Source organism: Patella vulgata, chromosome 7 (assembly GCF_932274485.2).
Source record: "Patella vulgata chromosome 7, xgPatVulg1.2, whole genome shotgun sequence".
NCBI classification, from domain to species: Eukaryota; Metazoa; Mollusca; class Gastropoda; family Patellidae; genus Patella; species Patella vulgata.
The window spans coordinates 46,336,676-46,361,960 of record NC_065885.2 but is presented as its reverse complement, the minus strand read 5'-3'; the positions used below and the strand labels follow the sequence as shown (position 1 = coordinate 46,361,960).

Below are 25,285 nucleotides of genomic sequence, written 5' to 3'. Positions count from 1 at the left end.
ACAAGCGACTGGAGTCGACTCTATTTATTAACCAATGAAATCGCTAGGAATGAAAACTATTTTTAGATACCGGTGTTTTACGTGGTAGAACGCATTAATATTAGCGGTTTTCAATAAGAAATGAATGGAATTGTAGAAATAACTTTATTATTATTATTTTACTTTATTTCCACTTGTCATTGAATAAATATTTATGAAAAAAATCGATTGAATTGTTGTTTTTATTCAATGAAAACTCCACTGAAAATGCTGCTTATAATTGGGTCAAGTGACCAATGACATTCGCCGTTTCGAAAAATGTAAACAAACCAATTCCAACGTCGTCTGCTACGCTTGGCACCAACTAAAAATGGAAGGCGATGGCAGGAAGAGGGCGGCTAATTGGTCAAACGCAGAGGAGATGGTTTTAATCGAGGAGTGTACAAAAAGGGAGGAGACTTTATTTGGGAAAATAAAGGGGTGTGGTGCATTGGGGAAAATTTCAAAACTGAAAGAAAATGGGTGGCAAGAGGTGGTTGATGCTCTGAATTCGTAAGTTTAGCTTCTAATAATTTAGACTAGGCTAGTGCATACAGCTAGATATATATCGGCACTCTTTTATTCACAAAAATAAAATCAATATTAAAAGTTCAACAATTTTAATCTTTATTAAAACGGTGATACTGACATACAATAATAAACCGAACACTAATAATAGTAGTGATAGAAATTATTATTAGATAAATATCACATTCACAGTCAAAATAGGCCTATAAATTACAATTTAGAAGTGTAACTAAATCTACCATTTAAATATTGTTTACTATTTCAGACAATTTATAACAAAAAAGAGGGAAATAGTAGAGGTAAAGAAGAAGTATCATAATATAAAACAAAGAAGTATGTCTAACTAACATTATGTTTCAGATTTAGATAAGGAGTTGACAGTTAAAAAAATAGATTTAAAACTATATAAAAAAATAAAAATGGAAAATCTTGAAAATTTCAGCCAAATCAATTCATGCCCCCTTAAAGCGTCAATGTAATGAAATTATTGTAGATTTAAAAATCATAAATATTTATAAATAATTGTACTATTATTAGCATAAATCTCCATTAAAATATCAGTCACTGAAAATTTATATTTTAACTTTTCAAGGTAAAGAAAAACTCGACCAGATGAAAAGGCCCAAAACAGGTGGGGGACCGAATCCAAGCTATACTGATGCTGAAGACCTACTTCTAAATACAATGGAGGGCAGACCCCAAATTGAAGGCCTTTCATTTGGTATTGATACAGATGGTAACTACTACAAATTACATACTAAAGTAATAACTAATCAATAGCTATATATATGTTATACTAGACACTTAAAACTTTAAAATAATCAGTAAACCCACAATAAAATATATTTTCCTATTTAGATCTACAGATACTACCACCGACACTACCACTAACATATCCTATAGAAATATTATTTGAAGGTAAAGTATAGAATTAATTATTGATCTATAATACATTCAATATACAAATTACACATAATGGAAAACTATTTAAATATCACTTAATTGATTAATTTCATAAATAGAATTTATTTTATTACCTAATAGATCATAAACCCTTATTCAAATTATTTACAGAACAAGCTACTGGTACATTTAAGGAAGATTCGGCAGATAAAACTAGTACGATAATGACACCAACACCAAAAAGGCAAAAAGGTACAATTCCTAATGCGTCAATTTACATGTCATGATAATTTCATAAAAAATAAAGACAAATACTATAATGTACCTTTATCTTTTACAGTTTGTAAAGGGTTAACACAGCTAGAAGAAGAAAACATAAGATTAGATAATGAAAGAATAAAATTAGAGATAGAAAAATTGAAACAACAAAGGAGAAATTTGGAAATAGAATATGAAATTCTGTGTATAAAAAGAAATAAATTAAATGAATGAAACAGTATCAATGCATTTGTTTTTATTAACAAGGCTTTTTATTCCGTTGACATAATTTGTGATTTTCTCTACTTCATTATGGCTGTATAAGAAGTTCGCCTCAACTAGCTGCCATTTACATGACATGTATATATGTCCCTTAATAAGTACATGTATAAATTATTATTCTAAAAATTACTGACTGTTATAAAAGTTTTAAATGAAACAGATTAAGCTTTCACCCCACTGAAATTTGTTGTAAGTACATGTCATGTACATTTGTTAATCTTTTAGAGGCATTTAGTAACTGGATAGAGTAATAAACTTTAACACATATTCATGGAAAGTAAAATTACTAATATAATATTTGAAGAGTATTCTCTAAAGATTATCAAGGAAATGCAGGAATACATAAGTAGATATTACATTTAATATGTACACCTATACTGAAACAATTATGAAAAAAATTTGGTAGCAATTTCATTACGTTTTTTTACTCCATCCAGTGTTATTATGCGGTTATAACTGGCAACAGCCTCATCACTTCCGTCATAATCTAAATCTAAAAAATCAACATCTGTAACTAAAACATCCCCCCTACCTATCCCAAGATTATGTAAAATTACACACGCAGTTATGTAAATGACAGCTTGCTGAGGAGAACTTCTTATGCCATAATGCAGTAGAGCAAATCTTCTTTTTAAAATTCCAAATGTTTGTTCAATTAAAACTCTTGTTCTGCATAAGCTGGTGTTAAAATTTTCTTCATGTCTGTTTGTTGGGTTTAAAAAAGGTGTCATTAAATAGGTTAAACATGGATATCCAGAATCCCCAAGCAATAGACCATTGTGAATACCTACAAAATAAATTTTTAAAATATAAATTAATATGACAGACAGATGATAGTTTACATGCGTCATGCTGATTTTTTTTTTTTAATTTCAAGGTCATCTACATGGGGAAATAAAAATCAATTTTAGCATGAACTGGGGTTTAATGGCTTATTTTCTTCTCCACAGGCCAAATGCAAATGTGCATGTCCCATACAGTGAGCCTTGAGGAAAATATTGCATGCACAAATGAGGTATTCTTTTGCGATTTCCTACTGTTGTTAGTGACGGGTCCTTTAAACAAGAGAGATATTGTGTCCCAAAAAGTGTGACGGATGGACAGACGAACCCATTTTAATACTCCCCTGCTTTTTTTAAATAATGTACGCTGACAATTTTATGTATGGGGGTCCTCGGTTTATCAGATAAACCAAACAACTACACACTTGCAATATAGACAAGAGGCCAATGCTAGGCTTGATCCAGGGACATCCTTGTTAGCGAGCCGGAAGCACACTGTCTATATACAGTCCATGCTAACACAAAATTTAAAGGCCGCATGACTCTATTTTTTGGAACCTTGAAATAGACAAAAATGGTTCTAAAAGCTCATATTAATGTAATATGAATGTATTTAAAATTTATAGTGATTTATATTCAATTTTTGAAGAAAATATATTGTAATTTATAATCAATTATGTTCGATGAAATACTTGAACTGTTCAAATTGAAATGCAGTCGTTTACGTCTGCTTAGTGCATTCTACACATTTTTTTTTTTGAATCGGCCTTTCTTCACTAATTACTTCAATATTTTGTTGTACGATATGTTTTTATTAGTTCATAACAAAATGGCAACCGAAACCATTGGGTACATGACTCGTGTACTGATTATAAAATGTTAATTGTGTCTTAAATATTGGATATTAGGGTCCTATAGTTTCACAGCAAGATAACAACATCAATAATGATTGAAATTGATCAATATTGAATTCTAATTTGTGTTTTTAATTTCGAATATTATGGAAAGTATTAAGTTAGAGACTTAGCTCCTTTACAGGTGATACATTTACTGTAGGTATCAGGCACTGTGATATTATTTCTTAGAAGTTATTATGTTTGCCAACCCTGCTGAAAGTCAATAACATAAATACAAAATATACATGTACATACCATTTTGAAATTGGTTATTCAATTCACACTGACGCCAAATCCTGCTGTCGTGAACTGATCCGGGCCAGTTAGCACACAACGAAGTTATTCTAAATTTGGGGTCACAAATCATCTATAAAAATAAAGTCACACTGTAGATTTTATGATCTAATACATTAATCATATTTCAAACTTGCTTAAATTAAATTCAAAAGTAATTATACAGGCATGATGCCAGGGCTAAATGCATATTGCATATCTTTCTTTTGGGCATTAAATGCTACATATAAATACATTAACATGACAAGACCATAATCAACTCTTGATGCCAACAGATGGATTCAATTCTAAGTAGATACTAGATTAGAATAGTTTGACCATTTAATGATATAATTAAAAACTGGAGAAATGATGCCAATACTTGAGTAACAAGTGGTTACTATCAATACTATTTCTAAAAATCATTAGCATTTATTTCTATATGATGCTCATCGGTACCTGTACATTGAGGGCATGTACTCCTTTTCTGTTGACAAAATCATTTTCATTTTTATTAGGTGTGGCAATTTTAATTTGAGTTCCGTCAACACAGCCAAGTACTTTCGGGAATCCTGAAAAACAAAGTTATAGACCTACTTGAATTATTGTTGTTTTCACTTTATTATTTATAATAAATAGATTATAATTTGTCGTGGTTTGCTTGAAATAAAATAAACTGTTCACAGATGAAGGCACGAATATGAACATTTTCTACTTGCAGTTTCACATTGTTAGTCTGGACTCTAATATTAGATTAGTAATATCTACAAAATGTCATGATTACTGACAGATTACGCAAATAATACATGAAAAGAGTTTGTATTTTGTAACAATCTATTTGAACATAATTGTATGTGTCATTGTGTAGTAGATTTATCAAAACACTTATCGTAAAATTCAGCGGTGTCAACAATCAAACATCGATAAACAAGCCTCTCGGTCGAATATGTCACACAACCAATGAAGGCCTTCGTTTGGTGGCGCTGTGGTATTTACAGTCCAGTTCACTGCAGACGAGGGTAAGTTGGGTGATTTAGCAATGGACTTGTCGGTGATGATATTTTTAGATTGCGGGTTATTATATATAATTGCGGCGGAGACGTGAAGGGGACACAAGACAAATAGTAAACACAGTGTACGTACCTGCAATTTTTCTGAACCCTTCCATAACACGCTTAGCATCTTCTCCGACGGGAAACTTTATCAAATGGATCAGATTCCGAATGATGGCCGAACAAACCCTCCGGATGCATCGGAAGGTTGTGGGGCGGGACACTCTCAGAGTGTCCGCAACCAATAACTGGAAAGCACCCGTTGCCAAAAACCTCAGGCAAATCAATACTTGCACCATAGGCAAAATAGCACAACTTCGCCTTGTGGGGGATTTAATACTTTCCCTTACCTGTTCTTCTATGAAAAGGATAGACCCCCGACGAAACCGAAAACGTTCAAAAAGCTCGTCATCCTCTAAACGGTTTAAGGGGTCATCCCTTTCATAGAAGACTCGAGGCCTAGGGAGTTGGCGTCGTCTCAAGCGTCTAAATCGTCGTACGGCGGCCATTCTACTTTAGACTTAAGTACGCTTAGCAGCTTTCTCAAATATTTAAGAAATTTCTCAAATATTTGAGAACTTTCTCAACTTTGAGAACAAAAATGTTCTCAAATTGTTTTGTGAACTCCATTTATTTTGAGAATTTTCGATTTGAGAAAATTCTCAAAATTGAGCATAGATTTGTACTTAAGTATGCTTTGTGAACTCGGGGCCAGGTCACTTCTCGTTTAGATAACTTTAATTCACTTTTAGTTGGTTTACCTTTAAAGCTTATAGATAAATTACGAAAAGTACAGAATACTGCGGCTAGACTTGTTACTTTAACTAAGAAATGTGACCACATAACTCCTGTTTTATATAATTTACACTGGTTACCTGTTAAATATCGAATTGATTTTAAGATTTTATTACTTACTTTTAAATGTTTAAATAATTTAGCTCCTGTTTACCTCTCAGATCTTTTAGAACTTTATACACCTGGCCGAACATTACGTACATCAGATAAACTACTTTTAAAGCCCAAAACTGTTCAACTAGTCTCTTATGGTCAGCGCTCTTTTAGTTATCAAGCACCTGTTTTATGGAATAATCTACCATTTAGTTTAAGATGCTGTACATCTCTATATTCTTTTAAAAAAACAACTTAAAACACATTTATTTAATCAGGCTTGTAACTGACTCTGTATACAATCGTTAACATGCACATAATCTTGTTGTCTATGTGTGATTTACATTGTCACTTTGTAAAGTGCCACTGAACATGTTATATGAAAGGGTGCACTATAAATATGCTGTAATAATAATAATAATAATAATAATTTTCATGCCGTTTGCATTGGCATGTATCACGGTCTTTAAGTGAAGGAGGTTTTACCCAGAAAGGGCGCAAATTACAAAAACTTGAGTATGAAACGCGGACGAAGGTATTTTCTGACATGAACTTGTTATAAAGATTCAACAAGGTATCCGTTAACAAACGGATTTGTTTCTTGTCCTTCTGTTTTGTGATTGTGTCCCGTTTTCCGGGCTTTATACGACTGACGTCATCCCTTTCATAAAAGGTAAGTATTATTTCTTTGTAAGTTCGTGGGATTCCAGGATTTCCCCGTTTCTTTACTGGGCCCACCTTCACTTGCAGCTGTCGTCTAGATATTTTTAGTTGTTTTCGTGCTTCATCAAGTAACCGGTACTTTGGCAGAACTTTTCCAGAGATTCTGCTATTGAGCTTGGCTTGTTGTCCCTTGTTGCGTTTTTGTTTAAGTTCTTCTACCAGCGTATGATGGAATATTAGAGTCTTTCGCACTTTACTGGTTACGTTCCCGTTCCCAAATTCGATTAGTTTTCGTTCGCGGCGAATCTTTTTCTGACAGCATCTTCTTAATTTCTTCTGATTTCAACCTGTTTAACCTCTTTTTATATTTTTCTACCAATCGTTCCTGTTGTTTTAATTCCTGTTCAACTTTATGTAGTTTTCTCACTGTTCTGGATCTATTTAAATGGTGTATCCTACGTCTACCACGATTTTTAGGAGGCCTTGGTGCAGGTCCAACTCCAAAAGCAAATTCTTGTGCAGGGGGCTCTAAATCAACTGGTGATGTTGGTGGTGAATTCAGTTGTATGTATTCCTCTATTCGTCGTGTTTCCCGTTTCTTGACCTGGTATCTTTGACTTGCTTTCTCCCATGCTTTGCGCTTTTGTCTCTTGGCTCTTTCAGACAGATCATCTATAGACTTCACCTTTCCAGTATTAGTTCTGCCAAGGGCATGATCCTGAAAAAGTGAAAGCTAGTAATATATTTTAAGTTTCTAATTCGGAATAAGTGGGACTAATAAATGTTTAATATTATGATTATTCAGAAAGAAATATCAACTCCGTAACAACATATCAACACCGTAACGAACTATAATTATTATCGTTGTTGCGGTGTTGAGCGTTACGGTGTTGAGAATTTTAACTTTAACGCCCAATTGAAGATAGTGTATCTCTTCGCGGGACTACTTTACGATCTAGGCTTCAACGTCTCTACATTAACATATCAAAAATGTACATTTCTTTACTATTTTTGAATTAGGAAAAGAGAATACCACGTGGCGGTGTTGAACACGAATAGAAATACGGTAGAAAATTTTGACATTTTATGGAACTTACCCAGAAGATAGTTACGTCCAACGATGACCGGTAAACGTGGTTCCAACGATCTCAAATTGGGTGTCGTGTGCAACGTTTTTTGAAGGAAATTGACCCAGTACTTGTGATACTACGCCATAAATACAGTCCCGTTACGGTGTTGAGGTTATTTTCAGGGACAAGTATAAAACATTAATTTTGTTCTAAAGTTTGAACAATAGACCAATATAAATGGAGGAATGTGATAGATACTTATAATATCTCACGCCAAATGCCAAAGCTGCAAATGTTTATGAATATTTCTGAATATACGCGTTACAAAACATTGGGCAATTGGAATCGTCACTTTTTGGGGGTGGGTGTCAGTTTTAAACTTCGTCCCTGAGCATTAAATTCGGCTGAAACAGTAAAATATGGCATTTGTTTAATTCAGGATGGGGTGTACTCAATATATCAAAAGTTAGTTTGTCCAGGAACAGAATAGCAGCGAATTTAGAGCCGTCGGGACAAATAAATGCTAAAATGTAACGTCAATGGTAAAATGACCCATATGCCATTATATTTTGCTGCAGAATCAAAAACGATGCGGACTTGGTTCTGTTTTCTTGGATGATAAACGCCAAATATTGGCAGGTACCAGCACTCCTCACTCTTCTGAAGTGGTGGCGCTACTTCTGCATGCCCATTCTGTAACATCTTGTTCATAAAGGCGATGAAATGATCCCTCTTCACTTTGTCTTTATGCAGGGATTTATCAAACATATTCGCCCTTTTTAACACCTGAATGTAGTTGTTTTGTAACCTAGGTCTTGGTTCCCTGAATGGAAGTGGGCATGACCATTTACTATCTACATCTTGGCGGAAACTTGCGTCCATGATTTGCAGAAAGGATCTGTCATCAACGGATAAACCTGGCTTATCATCATCCTTCTGCTTCAGGAATATGTTCTGGCCAAATGAATCCCATTCAGGAGTTTTAAACAACTGCATTCTGGCACAGTATACACTATCTAGTGTCTCTTTGCAACTTTATTACAAGGATCGAACATGGTTGTACGACCATTCTCCAGAACGTTAGTCTTGTTTACGTTGAACACCTCTGGTACATGAACACTCCCTAGGCAACTTTCACCAATTATAACCCATCCTATTGGCAGTTTCTGCGCATACGGAGTATTTGCTGGTCCAATACGATGATCCAAGACGTGATGAGCTTGAATGACATCACGACCAATCAGTAATATGATGTGGTCATTTTCATGTATTGGTGCAATGTGATGGGCAATATCATGTAGATGTGAATAACTCCGAATAATTCCTGTTGTCTGGCATTTGGTTACATTCAATGATCGTCGGAAGATCTAGTTGTACCGTTTGATCAAGAGATTCTAACACGATACCATTAATTTTTCTTCCTGCTGTTCTAACTTCTCCGGAACAGGAAGTGAGTACGTATTCAGTCTCTTCACATTTCACAGCAAGGAGATCGAATAAACGAGGACTGCCAAGGGTTCTGTTACTTTGATCGTCTATCATAACATATAGACGAATTACTTTGTCTGGTTTATCTGATGCGTATACATTACAAAGAAGTATCTTAGCACATGACTTTCTAGGGAGCTGTCCACAGATACGAGTACACAAAGAACTAACTTTCTTAAAACTCTCCCCGCCATGATTTGAAGTAGTTGTTGGCGGATCGACCGCAAGAGGGTCCGCATGGAGAGCCAGTGGGTGGTCATCACTATTACATTTTGGGCAATGTATAATTTTCCTATATTCACGTTGAACATGCAATATACAATCACAGCATCTGAAGCAGATCTTGTTATCCTTTAAGAATTTTAATCTTTCTTTCATGTTTTTTTTTTCTTAAGGCTCGACATTTATTCAGAGAATGATCCGTTTGATGCAAAGGACACTTCGAAGTAGTCTTTAATGAAGACGGCGGCTTTTGAACCTCTTCTGTGTCAGTTTTCTTCACGAGAAAATTACTCTTTTCTACATACTTCGGTTCCTTCTTGAGCTGAGGCACTTCATACGAAAAGCTAGGATTGTTCTGAATTCTGCTTTGTTCCCGGAGAAATTCTGCAAAATGACTAAAGGGAGGATAAACAACAGAAGTATGATTCTTTAAGTAGCTAACGGCTGTGGATGTTCATTTTTCCTGCAAATAATAAGGTAGCTAATTTATTATTGGGGTCACGCCAGTGGATGAATCATAATGGCCAAAGGTAGATTTCATCCTTTCATTATCCTTAATGGACTCTATTTCCGACGCAAGATCAGAGGGTTCATAAAGTTTCTTTGTGTCTTTGTTTGTAAGTTTGGGGAAACTAGAGAGTTTGTTTTTTTAAGGATTCTTCGATCATCTCTGGTGCTCCATACCTATCCTCCAATCGTTGCCAAATTCGTTGTAGACATTTAGCTTGGTTGTTTGCACTTGCTGTTCTTATACTCACAGCATGCTTAGAGGACTCAGACCCAAACCATTTAACAAGTAGGTCCACTTTCTCCGAATCAGTGACTTGCAGTTCATCCATAATATTAAGGAAGCTGAATTTCCAAGCAATATACGTTTCTGGGCGATCATTAAAGTTCGACAAGCGAGAAAAAAGTAAATCTTTCCGTAAAAGAAAACGTGTTATATACGACGTGGGGTCGTGAACTTCCGGAGTTAGTGGCTGATGCTGATCAGATGGATAAAACTCTGGGATATCGGCATGTAAGAATGCATTATTTTTGATGGTCTCTGAAGTGTGGGATGCAGCTTGTTGAGCCACAAATTTTTCTGTTCGCGTAACAGGATCTTCTACAACTTTTGAAAGACTATCATCAAAATCAGATATTCGGCAATTTTCATACTCATATACTCGAAGTTCAGCTTCTGCTGCCGCGGCTTCTTTCTGAGATATCAACATGTCAATGTCTGCTTGCATTTCAGTCTTTTTACGAGCAGTAGATTTATCTAGCATAGCTTGATTTTTCCGTAGCTCCGCCTCCAGCTTTTGCTCGAGCGGCTTCAGCTTTTGCACGTTTACGAGCCAAAGTACTTGAGGCACAAGATGTCCCTTTACTTGATTTTCTTGATGAAGTCCGGCTAGATTTAGAAGAGATGGACTCCTTTGAAGATGTCTCTGAAGACAGTAATTGCTTACCCAAGTTTATCGAAGTGAAGGCAGTATCTATTCTCACTCTGCGAAGTTCTATGAGTGCCTGATAGGAATCCATTTCTCTTTTACTTTCGATGGACCTGTTCCTCCTTAGAAAATCTGTGTATTGGGTGGATGCTTCACGATAAGCTGCCAAACAGTTTGCGAGGGATTCCTCGATAGAGCACAATCGACTTAAAGTCTTGTGTTCCACTTTCAATTCAAGAATAACAGCATTTACTTTATTCCATGAGTTGTCGACATCTGCCGAAAGTTTATCACGGATTTCGATGTAAATTGACAGGCCCTCTTCTGTAAGATTCCTCAAACGACCTATCTTGTTGGTTGAAACCGTACTATTTGAGAATACTGTATCTTTTGTCGCATCTGCCATGTTGATGGGACTTTTTACTATTCTGTATCAGCGCGGAGCCTTACAGTAAGTATAACAAGTGACACCAAAACCCAAAGTGACCAATCAAGTTCTGAGCTTTATTGGAACTTTTATGAGTGTTGTGCATAGGTGTGTTGTGTGTGGTAAAAAGCTGAAATAAAAATAAAACCTTACAGTTCCTCCTTAGAAAAACTGTGTATTGGGTGGATGCTTCACGATAAGCTGCCAAACAGTTTGCGAGGGATTCCTCGATAGAGCACAATCGACTTAAAGTCTTGTGTTCCACTTCCAATTCAAGAATAACAGCATTTACTTTATTCCATGAGTTGTCGACATCTGCCGAAAGTTTATCACGGATTTCGATGTAAATTGACAGGCCCTCTTCTGTAAGATTCCTCAAACGACCTATCTTGTTGGTTGAAACCGTACTATTTGAGAATACTGTATCTTTTGTCGCATCTGCCATGTTGATGGGACTTTTTACTATTCTGTATCAGCGCGGAGCCTACAGTAAGTATAACAAGTGACACCAAAACCCAAAGTGACCAATCAAGTTCTGAGCTTTGTTGGAACTTTTATGAGTGTTGTGCATAGGTGTGTCGTGTGTGGTAAAAAGCTGAAATAAAAATAAAACCTTACAGTTCTATACAAAGATCAATACAAACTGCTTTTCATACAAACTTGAATTTGAGATGACATGAATAGCTTTCCGTAGTTTTTAAAATCAGCCTGAACGTCGTACTTACTCAATACTAAACGACATACTTTAAACCATTAACATACTAAAACACAATCGGTTTATGAGAATGGTGCACAGTAATAACATACTAAATTGAGCTGGACTTTAAAATATTCCAACACGTAAAAGCATTTTCATTTCCCGTACATGCACAATAACAATATATAGGCCTACATTACAACGTAACTTAGACACAACTAAATAATAACAGAAACCTAATTGCTGCCATCTTATAAACATAGCATTAATTACAAGTATTTGCTGTTTACTTACTCCGTGACACAATGACGATAACATTAACAAACAAAAGATACATTTAGAAACAAAGCTGAATGTTAAGCCGTGTACTAGCGACCACACCGTGACCAACTTCCGTAGACGTTAAATTACGTTCAAGGGAAATTACTCCAAATAATAAAGCCAAATAAACGCACAGAACAGGCCTAGATCGGATTTCAACATGTAGGCCTATAGATCTTCTTTCTGTATCGACCACGATTCTCTGAAGGACTCTGAAATATCCTTCAACGCCTCTATTTTTAAGTTTATTAAATCAGATGAATTGCGTGGTGATTTTCTGATGCTCTCTCGAGTAGGCCCGAATTAGACCCACCTTTATCAACAACTCTTGTCAACTCTATCTATACTATATATGACTATACTAAATATTCCACATCCATTGTTATTCAGTTCCAATGTGTGAACTCATATCAAAATTTACTCTCATCGTGTGCCAGTTCTCACGTACTGTTTAAAAATAATGAAGGTACCGGTAGCGGAAAGGGCATTATTTACAAGTTATCATCATGTTCTTATTCCAAGAAAGCGACAGTTACCTTCTACAACCAGTACAATAAGCTACACATTCAAGGAAGGGGCAGTTCAACCTGGGTTGATACTAACATTTTTCAAATTCAACCGTACTGTAAACTTAATAACACCAATAATATGCTCTTAGTGATAGTCTACCTTCCGTATTGTCTCTTTCAAATTAGTTCAGCTCTGAACGTAGGTCTCATTACACTCGGCCTGTACGTTCAGAAACTCTTCTATTGAATCCTTGTCGAAACTGAGATCCGCCCCAGTCAATCTTACTGGGCAACTTTTTGCTGCTAAACGGTCGCGTGTCAGTCCCCGTGAGCGTCTGAACAATATAAATGAACACCTTAGTGAGAATATAAGACCTTGCTTACCTCGCTAGAACCAGTATGAACGACACATCTTCAACAAAATTAATTTGTGATAAATCAACTAGTACCTGTAATTCAGCTATAGATAAGTAATGAAGCGTGATGGAATTCATCCTAATTATAATGGCAATGAACTATTGATGGATATTTTAGGTAGTACCCTGATTTCATAAACTGCCCCGAATTATCCTACTTGTAACAGACCCAAGCCCACTAGCTCTACAGTATCTCTCCAATATGATTACATGTATATAATAGACCATTGCACAACCCTTACTATTTCCCGCAATATAACGCTTCCCCATATCATAATTGTTCTAAGGCTTGTTTGGACATAATTGCCTATGCATATACATATCTGTGTTACCTACCCCTGCAAAAATCTTTTAGTAAGTCCAATTTACCCACCCCCTTCTAATGTGTTTTTCACACCTTACGCACTAACTTATAAATATATTATATTTGACCCGTTTGCTGTTAATTAATTGTAATTAGTTAGTGTTGTTTTCAATACCGGTATGTATAATTATTTGACCAAGAAAGGTCTTCACTTAGGACATTTAAATGTTTGTCATTTTATAAACAAAACAGTGGAACTCAAATTACTTCTTGAAAACTTTGATATTTTTGGTTTCACTGAAACACCATTTAGAAGAGATGATAGTACATTTAGTTCTTCTGGCACTCTTTTTATGTAAGAGAATCTATAAGTTGTAAAAGAAGAACTGATTTGGATTGAAATTACTATAAAAAAGACATCTCCTATTTTAGTATGTTGTTTATACAGAAACCCGGCATCTACTGCTAAATGGCATGATGAATTTAAATTAATGATTGATACTGCGTGGAATCAAGGAAGAGAACTTATCATCTTTGGTGACATAAATATCGATCTGTTAGACAGTAAAAATTCTTATTGGACAGATTCACTCAATTTTTACAATTTAACTCAAATCATTTCTTCTCCAACTCGTGTTACTAATTCAACTTTTACGTTAATTGACCATGTCATTGTATCTGACCCCAACCATATTATTGAAACTAGAGTGCCATGTTATTCCATATTAGACCACTTCCCAACTTGTTTTACATGGTCCAAAAGAGGAGTTAAGATCCCCAAAACAAAACATATATATGTTTCATACAGATGCCTTCGAAATTTTGTTGAAAATAATTACATACATGACATAAGCTTAATTAACTTTGAAAATATGTATCTGATAAATCACCCTATAGATGTTCTTCAAATTTGTTACGATTTAGTAACTCCAATAATTAATCACCATGCTCCTATCAGAACTAGACGTGTTAAGTTTGCTATCAAACCTCAATGGCTCACTAGTGAAATTTTAAATTTAATGCGACAGCGTGATTTTCATAAAAAATAAGAGAAACGAAACCGAATATAAAAAGTGTCGAAATCGTTTAAAAACAATGATTCGTCAGTCTAAATCAAAATACCTCCAGGATCTGATCGGAGATAACAAAAATTCTATAAAAAGATATGGAATTTATTAAATTCAGCAGCTAACAAAAGTAAGAGTAGTCCCCACATACCACTAGATAGCAATATAATTAATGATTTCTTCTCTAATATAGCCGATAAAATTCTCAATACCAATACAGATATTACCCCTAGTAACATAAGGCTTGGTGATGTTAATTTAAAAACATATGTAAACTCTAAAGTACCCGATAGCGTATTTTTTTTTCAAATTCCGTTTATTAAAACAACTGATGTAGTTAATTCCCTACAAACATTAGATGTTTCCAAGGCAGTCGGTCTTGATTCAATAAATCCACTATTTCTCCGCTTAGGTGCTGTTCAACTTTCTGCTAGTCTCACACACATTTTTTAACCTGTCAATAAATCATAACACGTACCCTTTTTTATTTAACAAGCTAAAGTTATCCCATTTCATAAAGGAGGCACCAAAGATGACCCCAATAATTATAGGTCGATATCCATTCTTCCAAATATATCAAATATTCTCGAAAGACATGTTCAAAAACATCTCAACAATTATTTAAATAAATATCAACTTTTATATAGTAATCAGTCAGGTTTCAGGTCATCTAGCTCTTGTCTAACAGCCTTAACCCATATTACTGAAAACGTGTATGATTATATTAACAACCATCTCCTCTGTGGAGCAATATTCTTTGATTTTAAAAAAGCGTTAGACTTAGTAAATCATGATATCCTTATTGACAAATGTAAAAAATTTAAACTTTCCAGAAAATCAATTCTTTTTCTAGAACAGAAGTCAGTGCACGTCTGTTAACGGCATATTATCTGATAATAAATCTATCTATCACGGTGTGCCCCAAGGATCAATATTGGGATCCATATTATTTAATATTTTGATAAATGATTTACCTTCATACCTATCCTCTAAAACTGACCTCTTTGCGGATAACACAACAGTCTACACTTCTGTGTCTACTGTCAAAGAATTAGAACAAAAATTTCAACTCGATGCCAATATAGTATTAGCCTGGTGTGATAAAAACCATGAGATTAAATATATCGAAAACCAAAGCTATGCTAATCACGACGCAACAAAAAAGAAATTACGTAATGAACCATTAGAAGTCGTCTCCTCGGTAAAAATTTTGGGTGTTTTTCTCAATCATAATCTAAGATGAAAAGATCATTTCGATTATAGTTCTAAAAAATTAAGCCAGAAACTATTTCAACTCCGTCAAGTTAAAAAAAATATCTTCCAGCTCCTTTCCGAATCCTTTTCTACAATGCCCACTTTCAAACACATATAGATTATTGTTGCCCAATATGGGACCATTGTGATGCTAAATCTCTTGACCATCTTTCTCGTCAGCAAATAATGGCCTTAAAATTAATTTTAGCTGTTAACCAACCTCTATAGGGTCCACAACCTTGATATACCATATTTTTACGCTATTTGAGAACGAAGGGCGGCCATTTTGTCTGTCAGTTTTGGGCCAATTTTCACGAAATTCGAACTCAGCCGTCCTTAGGGTGTAACGGTGATATAATAATACGTTTTTTTAAACCGGATAAAAGTTATGACCTCTATAGGGTCCACAAGACAAAAAACGCGATTTTCCGTACAATCAGGGGCCATTATTCAGGAAGTTACGGTCCGATATGCGCGAATATCGAAAGGAACCGAGATCTTTGGGTTATAAACTTACATTTCAAGTTTCAACAAAATCGGATAAAAATTGTGACCTCTATAGGGTCCACAACCTTGATATACCATATTTTTACGCTATTTGAGAACGAAGGGCGGCCATTTTGTCTGTCAGTTTAGGGCCAATTTTCACGAAATTTGAACTCAGCCGTCCTTAGGGTGTAACGGTGATATACTAAAACGTTTTTTTAAACCGGATAAAAGTTATGACCTCTATAGGGTCCACAATACAAAAAACGCGATTTTCCGTACAATCAGGGGCCATAATTCAGGAAGGTATGGTCCGATATGCGCGAATATCGACAGGAACTGAAATCTTTAGGTTATAAACTTACATTTTAAGTTTCAACAAAATTGGATAAAAACTGTGACCTCTATAGTGTCCACAACCTTGATGTACCATATTTTTACCCTATTTTAGAACGAAGGGCGGCCATTTTGTCTGTCAGTTTTGGGCCAATTTTCACGAAATTCGAACTCAGCCGTCCTTAGGGTGTAACGGTGATATACTAAAACGTTTTTTTTAAACCGGATAAAAGTTATGACCTCTATAGGGTCCACAAGACAAAAAACGCGATTTTCCGTACAATCAGGGGCCATAATTCAGGAAGTTATGGTCCGATATGCGCTAATATCGAAAGGAACTGAGATCTTTGGGTTATAAACTTACATTTCAAGTTTCATCAAAATAGGATTAAAATTGTGACCTCTATAGGGTCCACAACCTTGATATACCATATTTTTACGCTATTTGGGAACAAGGGCGGACATTTTGTCTGTCAGTTTTAGATCGATTTTCACGAAATTCGAACTCAGTCGTCCTTAGGTTATAACGGTGATATAATAATACGTTTTTTTGAATCGGATAAAAATTACGACCTCTATAGGGTCCACAAGCTAAAAACGCAATTTTTCGTACAATCAGGGGCCATAATTCAGGAAGTTATGGTCCGATATGCGCGAATATCGAAAGGAACTGAGATCTTTGGGTTATAAACATATATTTCAAGTTTAAACCAAATTGGATAAAAATTGTGACCTCTACAGTGTTCACAAGCTAAACACGTGATTTTACGTACAATTAAGGGCCATAATCAATGAAGTTACAGTCCGATACATACCAATATCGAAAGGAACCGGGATCCTTAGGGTGATAAACCTATATTTCAAGTTTTGTTGAAATCGGATAAAAATTGTGACCTCTAGAGTGTTCACAAACAATTGTGGATGGACGGACGGAGGCGAGGACAATATACGTCCACATGAAAATGTGGGCGTATAAAAACAGTGTATTTCAGTTAATTGTAAATTGTCCTCTGAATCTTTTTTGTCATCTGGGGTTCCTTTAAAAGTCACTATCAGTTGATATTGTAAGAAAATGTGGTCTCAGCTTTCATTTGTATGCCGATGAAACTCAATTATATATTTCATTTACACCTAATTGTCCATCTTCCTTCAATTTATCAAAATTGCAAGTTGAGAACTGCTTTAGTGAAATTCGAAAACTGATGTCCAAGAACTTTCTAAAATTGAATGATGATAAAACTGAATATTTGTTACTAGGCTCAAGACATCAATTAAGTAAATTTGAACATGATAACCTCTCTGTTATAATTGGTCATTGTGATATATTTTCATCAAATATTTGCTAAGGTTTTCTTCATCATTTTTTCGACATTCAAGATGGAATTATCTCCGTCACTATTTGAGGTATCAAGTTGAAACTTGGAGGGATATCAAAAAAATTTGTGATAGCTTCCGGAAAATTACAGAGGTCTTCCGATTTTTTCCGAACATGAATAGTTCTCTCCATTTTAAAAATTACATATTGTGGTGTTAGTCCCAGATATTATCTTTCATTTTCAAAGACCTTATTCGCTTGGGTGCCATATTGGATTTTACAAAAAACATTCAAATCGATATTCAGCCCCCATTTTAATTCCCATTTTTGGAAACTTTTTTTTGAATTAAACCTACTCCAAATGGCAACAATCCTTAGGGAGCCGATTTTTTAATTTCATTTTTGTTTACTTCTGGTTTCACTTTGATGTTTGTTCGACTTTTCACCTTCTAGATGGTGACCTAATCTTTCCATAACCATCAATAATTCATGGTGTAAAATGAATGTTGACGTGACAAGGTGTGACATGAAGTGACAGACCGAACAACTAGAATTCTTTTTTTTTTTCAGAAGCATTATAGTTTGTACATACAAAGAAACGTGGCACTCAATAATGTAAACTCTTCTGATATGAGTCATGACATTCACACTAGAAGAACAGTCCTCAATTTTGACCATAAAATGGATCCAGCATGGTTCGGTTAAAATTTGGATAGTGTAAATGAAAACTGAGTCTGGCCCAGTTATTTCCGTATATATCCGCAATTTGGCCATTATAATCATCTTTCCAGAAGGGCATTGGCCATAAAAAAATCTTTTCTGTAAAGAGTTCCACAGATACATGTAAATATTTCTGTGAGGTTCTGGAAGTGACAGCTTAAATGGCTACCACCTTGTAAATTTATTATTTTCAAGGTTTCAATGACAAGGGCAGAAATTAAATAGGGTTCCTCTTTATACATAGCAAAATAACCCTGCAATTGTGAACAGACAAAAGACATATCATCCGAATAACCAGGCCTTCACGTAAAAGGAGCGTGAACGCTCTCGCTCTCCTGGACGCGCCTGGATGTCAGTCGAGGTGCGCTTTTTATAGCTCTCCTCAATGTCTAATTTGACTCCCCTCAAAGAAAATAATCAGGAAAAATATACTGGTAATATCATATCGACAATCAACTTGCTTGTCGGCTACAATAACAGCATACCTTAGTGAGAATCCGCCATCCATTTCATAATCCATTTAACGGTAATTTTGATAATTCGGCAAAAATAACCCCAACAAGCCTGCTGGTTATTCATAACAGGTCCACTAAGTTTCCTTTGTAATAATAAACCACGTGGCGAAGGAAGACATCTCGCTCCGCATGGATTGTGAATCTCGTGCTTCGCGCCCCGTCTTCGACTCTCGATCCGTACGAATTCTAGGTAGATATGAAAATAATAATTGGATAATGCATTTTATGGTTTCACTGACCCGTTGTTAGTTAAATTTAAATATTCATTGAATAATCCCTGATAGAACACCGGATATCCCGAGAAACAAATATTAATAACTAATATATTTTTCCGTCAAGATCTTCAATGCTTTCAGATTCCCGATAACACGTGACATGCATTGGTTGGAATTAGGTCAATAAACCAGCATTGCAAGATTTATTTTTAAATAGTGTTTTAGTTTTATTCAATTTTATTTTTTACACATGCTGACAGGGATTTATTCTTAAAAATATTGCCCTTTTTATTTAAGGCCATGGCATAGTCGTACGGAATTTTATTTTATATAAAGCAATTTCAATCATGGGAGTCATGTGATCATTGTGTGGCTTGTCTTTCATCCACGAATGAAAAAAATATTGTAAGTTACGTGATAGACAAAAACATTAATTTGTGTTTTAAATATGAAGAAATGTCATACTGTCGCATCAGCTTATTTTCGCCGTAGTAGATAAATCCTAATTTCGATCGACTGATGATAAACGAAGACAGTAGTCTATTCAGGAATATTACTGACTTGAACTTGTTGAAGTCAGATATTAAAGTTAACGGGAGCTTCGAATTACCCTGTTTCTTACCGGGACCTCACTTGACCCAATTCTGGCCGGTTGGTTTCGAAATAGATTAAAATCTCTGGACTTTATCACAAATGCTAACAAAGCTCTCCTCAAGAGATTCAGGAGAGCTTTCTCAGGAGAGCGATTTCCTCTTTTTTCAATTTCAGGAGAGCTTTTTTTGACTCCCCAGGAATTTATTCCATGAAGGCCTGAATAACCATCTAATGGATGGACAGGAGGCGACCACAATATAATCCAACATAAAAATGTTGGCATTTAAAAAGGCAACAAGTACAGATATTGCACATTTAATTTCTGATAACTGTTCATTTTTCATCTATAAAATCTTGCTTTTTTATTTAGCATTAACACAAACAGAATCTCTTTGTCTAACAGGTGAATCATCTTTCGATTTCCTTGACTAGGGTGGCACCGATTGTTCTCTAACAACATTAACAGGAATTTGAACACCTTTTGGGGAATTAGCATGAAGTGCATCCACCTCAGAAACAATTATTGTATCTTTTGAGATAGTAATGCCAACTTTCGGGGGAGGTGTTGGTTTAGTCCCATAAGATAACACAGGTTTATTCGGTGGAAGAGGTGGTGGTGTGCCTCTAACTCCTTGAATTGTTTTTTTGGTATTCCCCACACTCTGTCCCAAATGAAGAGATATTTTTCTTATCGGTTGCAAAAATACTGTAGCATTACTACCTGAAGCTACATTGATGTTCTCAGCTATCGATCTATCAACAATGGCGCTACTGCCTACTTCATTTCCTTGTGTGGCTAAAAGAGTTGGGTGCTGATTTACTCCATGAACCTCTTTTCCTACTAGAGATTGTGCATGAGCAGACTGGTCAATTAGACGGCTGTCCAACACAGGTTTGACATTTTTTGGTGTTGGTTTGCTACAAGGTGAATTGGAAATAATACAATGTGGTGTAACACTGGATTTCATTTCAATACTTTGTATAGATTCACGGGTTGCTGACCGCTCTAACATGCTTTGCAACTGAATTGTTAAAGACTCAATTTGTTTATTCAAAGATCCTATGCTCAAGAACTGGTCTTTATTCTTTGACTCTTCATATGCTAGTCTACTCTTAAGCTGTTCATGTTCAACATCATGTGGTAGTTTATCAATAGCTACTTCTATATTCTTATGTTCACATGTTCCTTCCATGTTCCCTATTTCCTGATCATCTATGGGGAATCTTTCATTAGATCTATGTTTATGATGAGATACTTTATCAAGCATTTGATTACGTTCTTTGATCAGCATTATAGCAATCTCTTTATGTTTAACAGAATTGGACCTTTCCTCTTCAAGACTTGACAACATTTTCTTTAAATCTTTTTCTAGTCTTTTCACCTGACCCTTTTCAAAATCAATCTGCAAGTAAAATAATTTTCATTTCTAAGATAGCTTCCAGTCAACAAGCCAGAAACTAAATCATCCTATTTGTTTATAAATTTTATGTTATGTTCTTAAATTCTACAACAATAATCAAGGCTTAACTCTTAAGAGTACTATGACCATGAAGCTTTTAAAGATGCACTATGTAAGATATTTCATATCGTGTGTTAAAGTCAGAGAGCATAAAACTGGAATGGAAGGTCCAATACGCACCAAAATCAAAGTCTTAAGAGATCTTTTGATCAGTAACATACATTTTAAGTTTCATCTAAATCGGATAACAGTTGTGGTCTCTAAAGGGTCCACAATCTTGGTATGGATTACCAGGTGAGCGTAAAGGGGAGGGTGATGACAATATACAAAAAGCCAAAAGTGAGGCTGATGTCCCCCGCCGAAATCCCCAAATAAATAGATGACACATATTGATTAATCGCACATCTATTTTTTTCAAAAGTATCGAGCAATCAAACTGATTATCAACTATACACTAAGTTTCATCACTCTCTATCAGATAGAATCAAGGTTATCTTGTCCCAAAGCATCGACCAAGGAAATTGCTCATCTCTGCTTAGCTTTTGTTCGATATGTTAATCATTGAACTCAGTCAAGACGAACATCTACATCAAGTTTAAACATTCTACCTCAATTAGAAGCAGAGTTGTTATGTTCCAAAGTCTTGACCAATCAAAATGCTTATTGTTCCTTAGCCTAAGCAGACAATTCTCATCATCAAACTTAGTCAAGGTATTGATGTAATGAAACTATACACCAAGTTTCATCACTCTCACTCAATTAGAACTAAAGTTATCGTTTCCCAAAGCATCAACCAATCAAATTGCTTATCTCTGCTTACCCTAAGCAGAAAATGCTCATCTTCACACTCCATCAAGGCATTGACCTAATAAACACCTACACCAAGTTTGAACATTTTAGCTCAATTAGAAGGAGAGTTATTGTGTTCCAAAGTCTCGGCCAATCAAATTGCTTATCGCTCTGCTTACCCTGAGCAGAAAATGCCCATTATCGAACTTAGTCAAGGTATTTATGTAATGAAACTATACACCAAGTTTCATCACTCTCACTTAATTAGAACTAAAGTTATCGTGTCCCAAAGCATCAACCAATCAAATTGCTTATCTATACTTACCCTAAGCAGAAAATGCTCATTATCGAACTTAGTCAAGGTATTGATGTAATGAAACTATACACCAAGTTTCATCACTCTCACTCAATTAGAACTAAAGTTATCGTGTCCCAAAGCATCAACCAATCAAATTGCTTATCTCTGCTTACCCTAAGCAGAAAATGCTCATCTTCTAACTCCATCCAGGCATTGACCTAATTAACACCTACACCAAGTTTGATCATTCTAGGTCAATTAGAAGGAGAGTTATTGTGTCCCAAAAAGTGTGACGGACAGACAGTCAGACAGACAGACAGACAGACAGACGGACGAACCCATTTTAATAGTCCCCTGCTTTCTTTGAAAGCGGGGAACAACAACCCTTCTTTGTGATGTATAAAAAGCTACTTGAAAGCTTTCTTTAACATTTCGAGAACGGATAAATTCTGGATATGGGTGTATAAAATTTAATACTTCTTGTTTTAGTCTCTCCCTTTCTTTTTCCAGCATATACGTAACATCATCTCCTTGTGCAGTATCTTGGGCATGTTTGCACTTTTCATCTTCAAGCTCTGAACAAATCTGAAATTTAAATTCATACAATTTTATTTATAGACATATGAACTTTCAGTCAGTAGAGATAAAATTTGGCTATTTACACATGTAACCAGCTGCTTCCAGGCAGATATGCCCACATTTTGCAAGAGATGGATAGAGAACAAGCTAAACAAAAAGCGATTTTTCGTCCAATCAAGGGCCATAATTCAAGAAGTTACAATCCAATATGCACGAATATCGACAGAAACCAAGATCTTAAGGTTTATAAAGATATATTTCAAAATTGTGACTTCTAGAGGATCTACAACCGTGATATACCATATATTTATGCTATTTGTGTACGAAGGGCGACCACATGATTTTTTGTACAATCAAGGGCCTTTGGGTTATAAAGATCTTTGGGTTATAAAGATATATTTATTTCAAGTGTCATCAAAATCGGATCAAAATTGTGACTTCTGGCGGGTCCACAACCTTGATATACCTTATTACAAATATCGAAGCCTAATTAAATTCTCAGATTATCCACTGCCCAAGTTTTTTTCCGTGGTTTTTAACTCAGAAACTGTTGTACGTCTAACTCTTCATAAAGTTTATCAAAATGTACATCAAGCGCTCAATCTCCTTGTGCGACCTTTGACGTCACGCGAGCAGACACTCCTAATTGTCAGGCTGTCGATTAGGGAAACCCTTAAGCCCGGCCCATACCGCCACAACTTGCCCTGACTCTACCCAACGCAACGTCTTGACTCAGATAATCAGTGCAGTGTGGACTGTCCCACGACCATGATTCAATCGATTTCCGTCGCGTCGTGGCCCGTCGGCCCGATTGAACATGTTCAATCGAAGTCGGATGCAGTTTGTTGCAGTCGTAACTTATCGTGTTTGTGTGGACACTCACACGACGCAATCAATTGTCTTACTGATGTTTAGCCAATCAGAGAGTAGCATTTAGTCATGTGACTGTGCAGATCATGTGCTCCTTGTTTAACTGAGGGAAAATTCAAGATGGCAAATTTTTGGACAGAAGAGAGAGAGGATGGGCCTGTGTGGACTGGTACAGTCGTAGGCAAGTGAAGTAAAGGCGCGACCCGATTTTTTTTTACAACTACCCAAGACGCTGAGTCCTGTCGGCTTGTGTGTAGTTGTAGCGGTATGAGCCGGGCTTTACAGTTTTGTCCTGTATACGTTCTATGTGTGTTTTTCAGGGCATCCAGTATTTTTCTATTAACATTGGATATTTCTACTTTACATATGTACCAAAATTGACATTCTTTTATTGGAAATAACCACCCATAAATACTTTTCTGGGAACCTATCTTTAAATTGTGTCAAAAAGTAATATCCAGAAAATGCTGTAGTCAAAATAAGCTGATACAGCACCATGGCATTTCTTCATAGCACAATTTGTAGTCTTTTGTCCATCACGTAACTAGTCACGTAACTTGCAAAAGTTTTTATTCATTTGTCGATGATAGACAAACGGCACAATGATCATGTGACAACCATAACTGAAATTGCTATAAAATAAAATTCTGTATGACTATGATATAGCCTTCAATAATATTTTTAAAATTAAGCCTCTGTCAGCATGTATATATAACCAGCGGCTGCCAGGCAGGATACACCCACATTTTCGAGAGATGGATAGAGAACAAGCTAAAAAGAAAGTGATTTTTCCTACAATCAAGGGCCATAATTCAGGAAATTACAATTCGATATGCGCAAATATCGAAAGGAACCGAGATCTTTGGGTTATAAACTTACATTTCAAGTTTCAACAAAATCAGATAAAAATTGTGACCTCGAAAGAAACCGTGATCTTTGGGTTATAAACTTACATTTCAAGTTTCAACAAAATCGGATAAAAATCGTGACCTCTATAGAGTCCACAACCTTGATATACCATATTTTTACGCTATTTGAGAACGAAAGGCGGCCATTTGGTTTGTCAGTTTGGGACGATTTTCACGAAATTCGAACTCAGCCATTCTTAGGGTTTAACGGTGATATTCTAAAACCTTTTTTTTAAATCGGATAAAAATTATGACCTCTATAGGGTCCACAATCCAAAAAACCTCATTATCGTACAATCAGGGGCCATAATTCAGGAAGTTTCGGTCCGATATGCGCAAATATCGAAAGGAACCGAGATCTTTGGGTTATAAACTTATATTTCAAGTTTCATCAAAATAGGATTAAAATTGTGACCTCTATAAGGGTCCACAACCTTGATATACCA

At 35.6% G+C, this 25,285-nt stretch overlaps 3 protein-coding genes across 3 annotated transcripts in view; 1 reads left to right on the top strand and 2 right to left on the bottom strand.

Moving 5' to 3' along the window:
• Positions 1–349: 349 nt before the first annotated feature.
• Positions 350–1,941, top strand: LOC126832714 (myb/SANT-like DNA-binding domain-containing protein 4). The gene is made up of 6 exons (XM_050563581.2): positions 350–531; positions 812–879; positions 1,139–1,282; positions 1,405–1,464; positions 1,621–1,701; positions 1,790–1,941. Exons 1-6 carry the CDS (start codon positions 350–352, stop codon positions 1,939–1,941), a joined length of 687 nt encoding a protein of 228 aa, XP_050419538.2.
• LOC126831791 (putative nuclease HARBI1) lies at positions 476–5,694 on the bottom strand. Its single transcript, XM_050562439.2, has 4 exons — positions 5,084–5,694; positions 4,400–4,512; positions 3,923–4,034; positions 476–2,776 (listed from the first exon to the last, which is right to left on the bottom strand). Exons 1-4 carry the CDS (start codon positions 5,499–5,501, stop codon positions 2,376–2,378), a joined length of 1,044 nt encoding a protein of 347 aa, XP_050418396.1. The 5' UTR covers positions 5,502–5,694; the 3' UTR covers positions 476–2,375.
• A 14,544-nt stretch (positions 5,695–20,238) lies between these two features.
• Positions 20,239–25,285, bottom strand: part of LOC126828372 (CTTNBP2 N-terminal-like protein) — a 35,453-nt gene continuing 30,406 nt past the window's right edge. Inside the window, exons 4-5 of the mRNA XM_050558147.2 lie at positions 22,960–23,067; positions 20,239–21,338 (exon numbers count right to left, since the gene is read on the bottom strand). Coding sequence (XP_050414104.1) covers positions 20,364–21,338; positions 22,960–23,067 — 1,083 coding nt within the window. The 3' untranslated portion in view covers positions 20,239–20,363. The remainder of the gene's footprint in view (positions 21,339–22,959; positions 23,068–25,285) is intronic.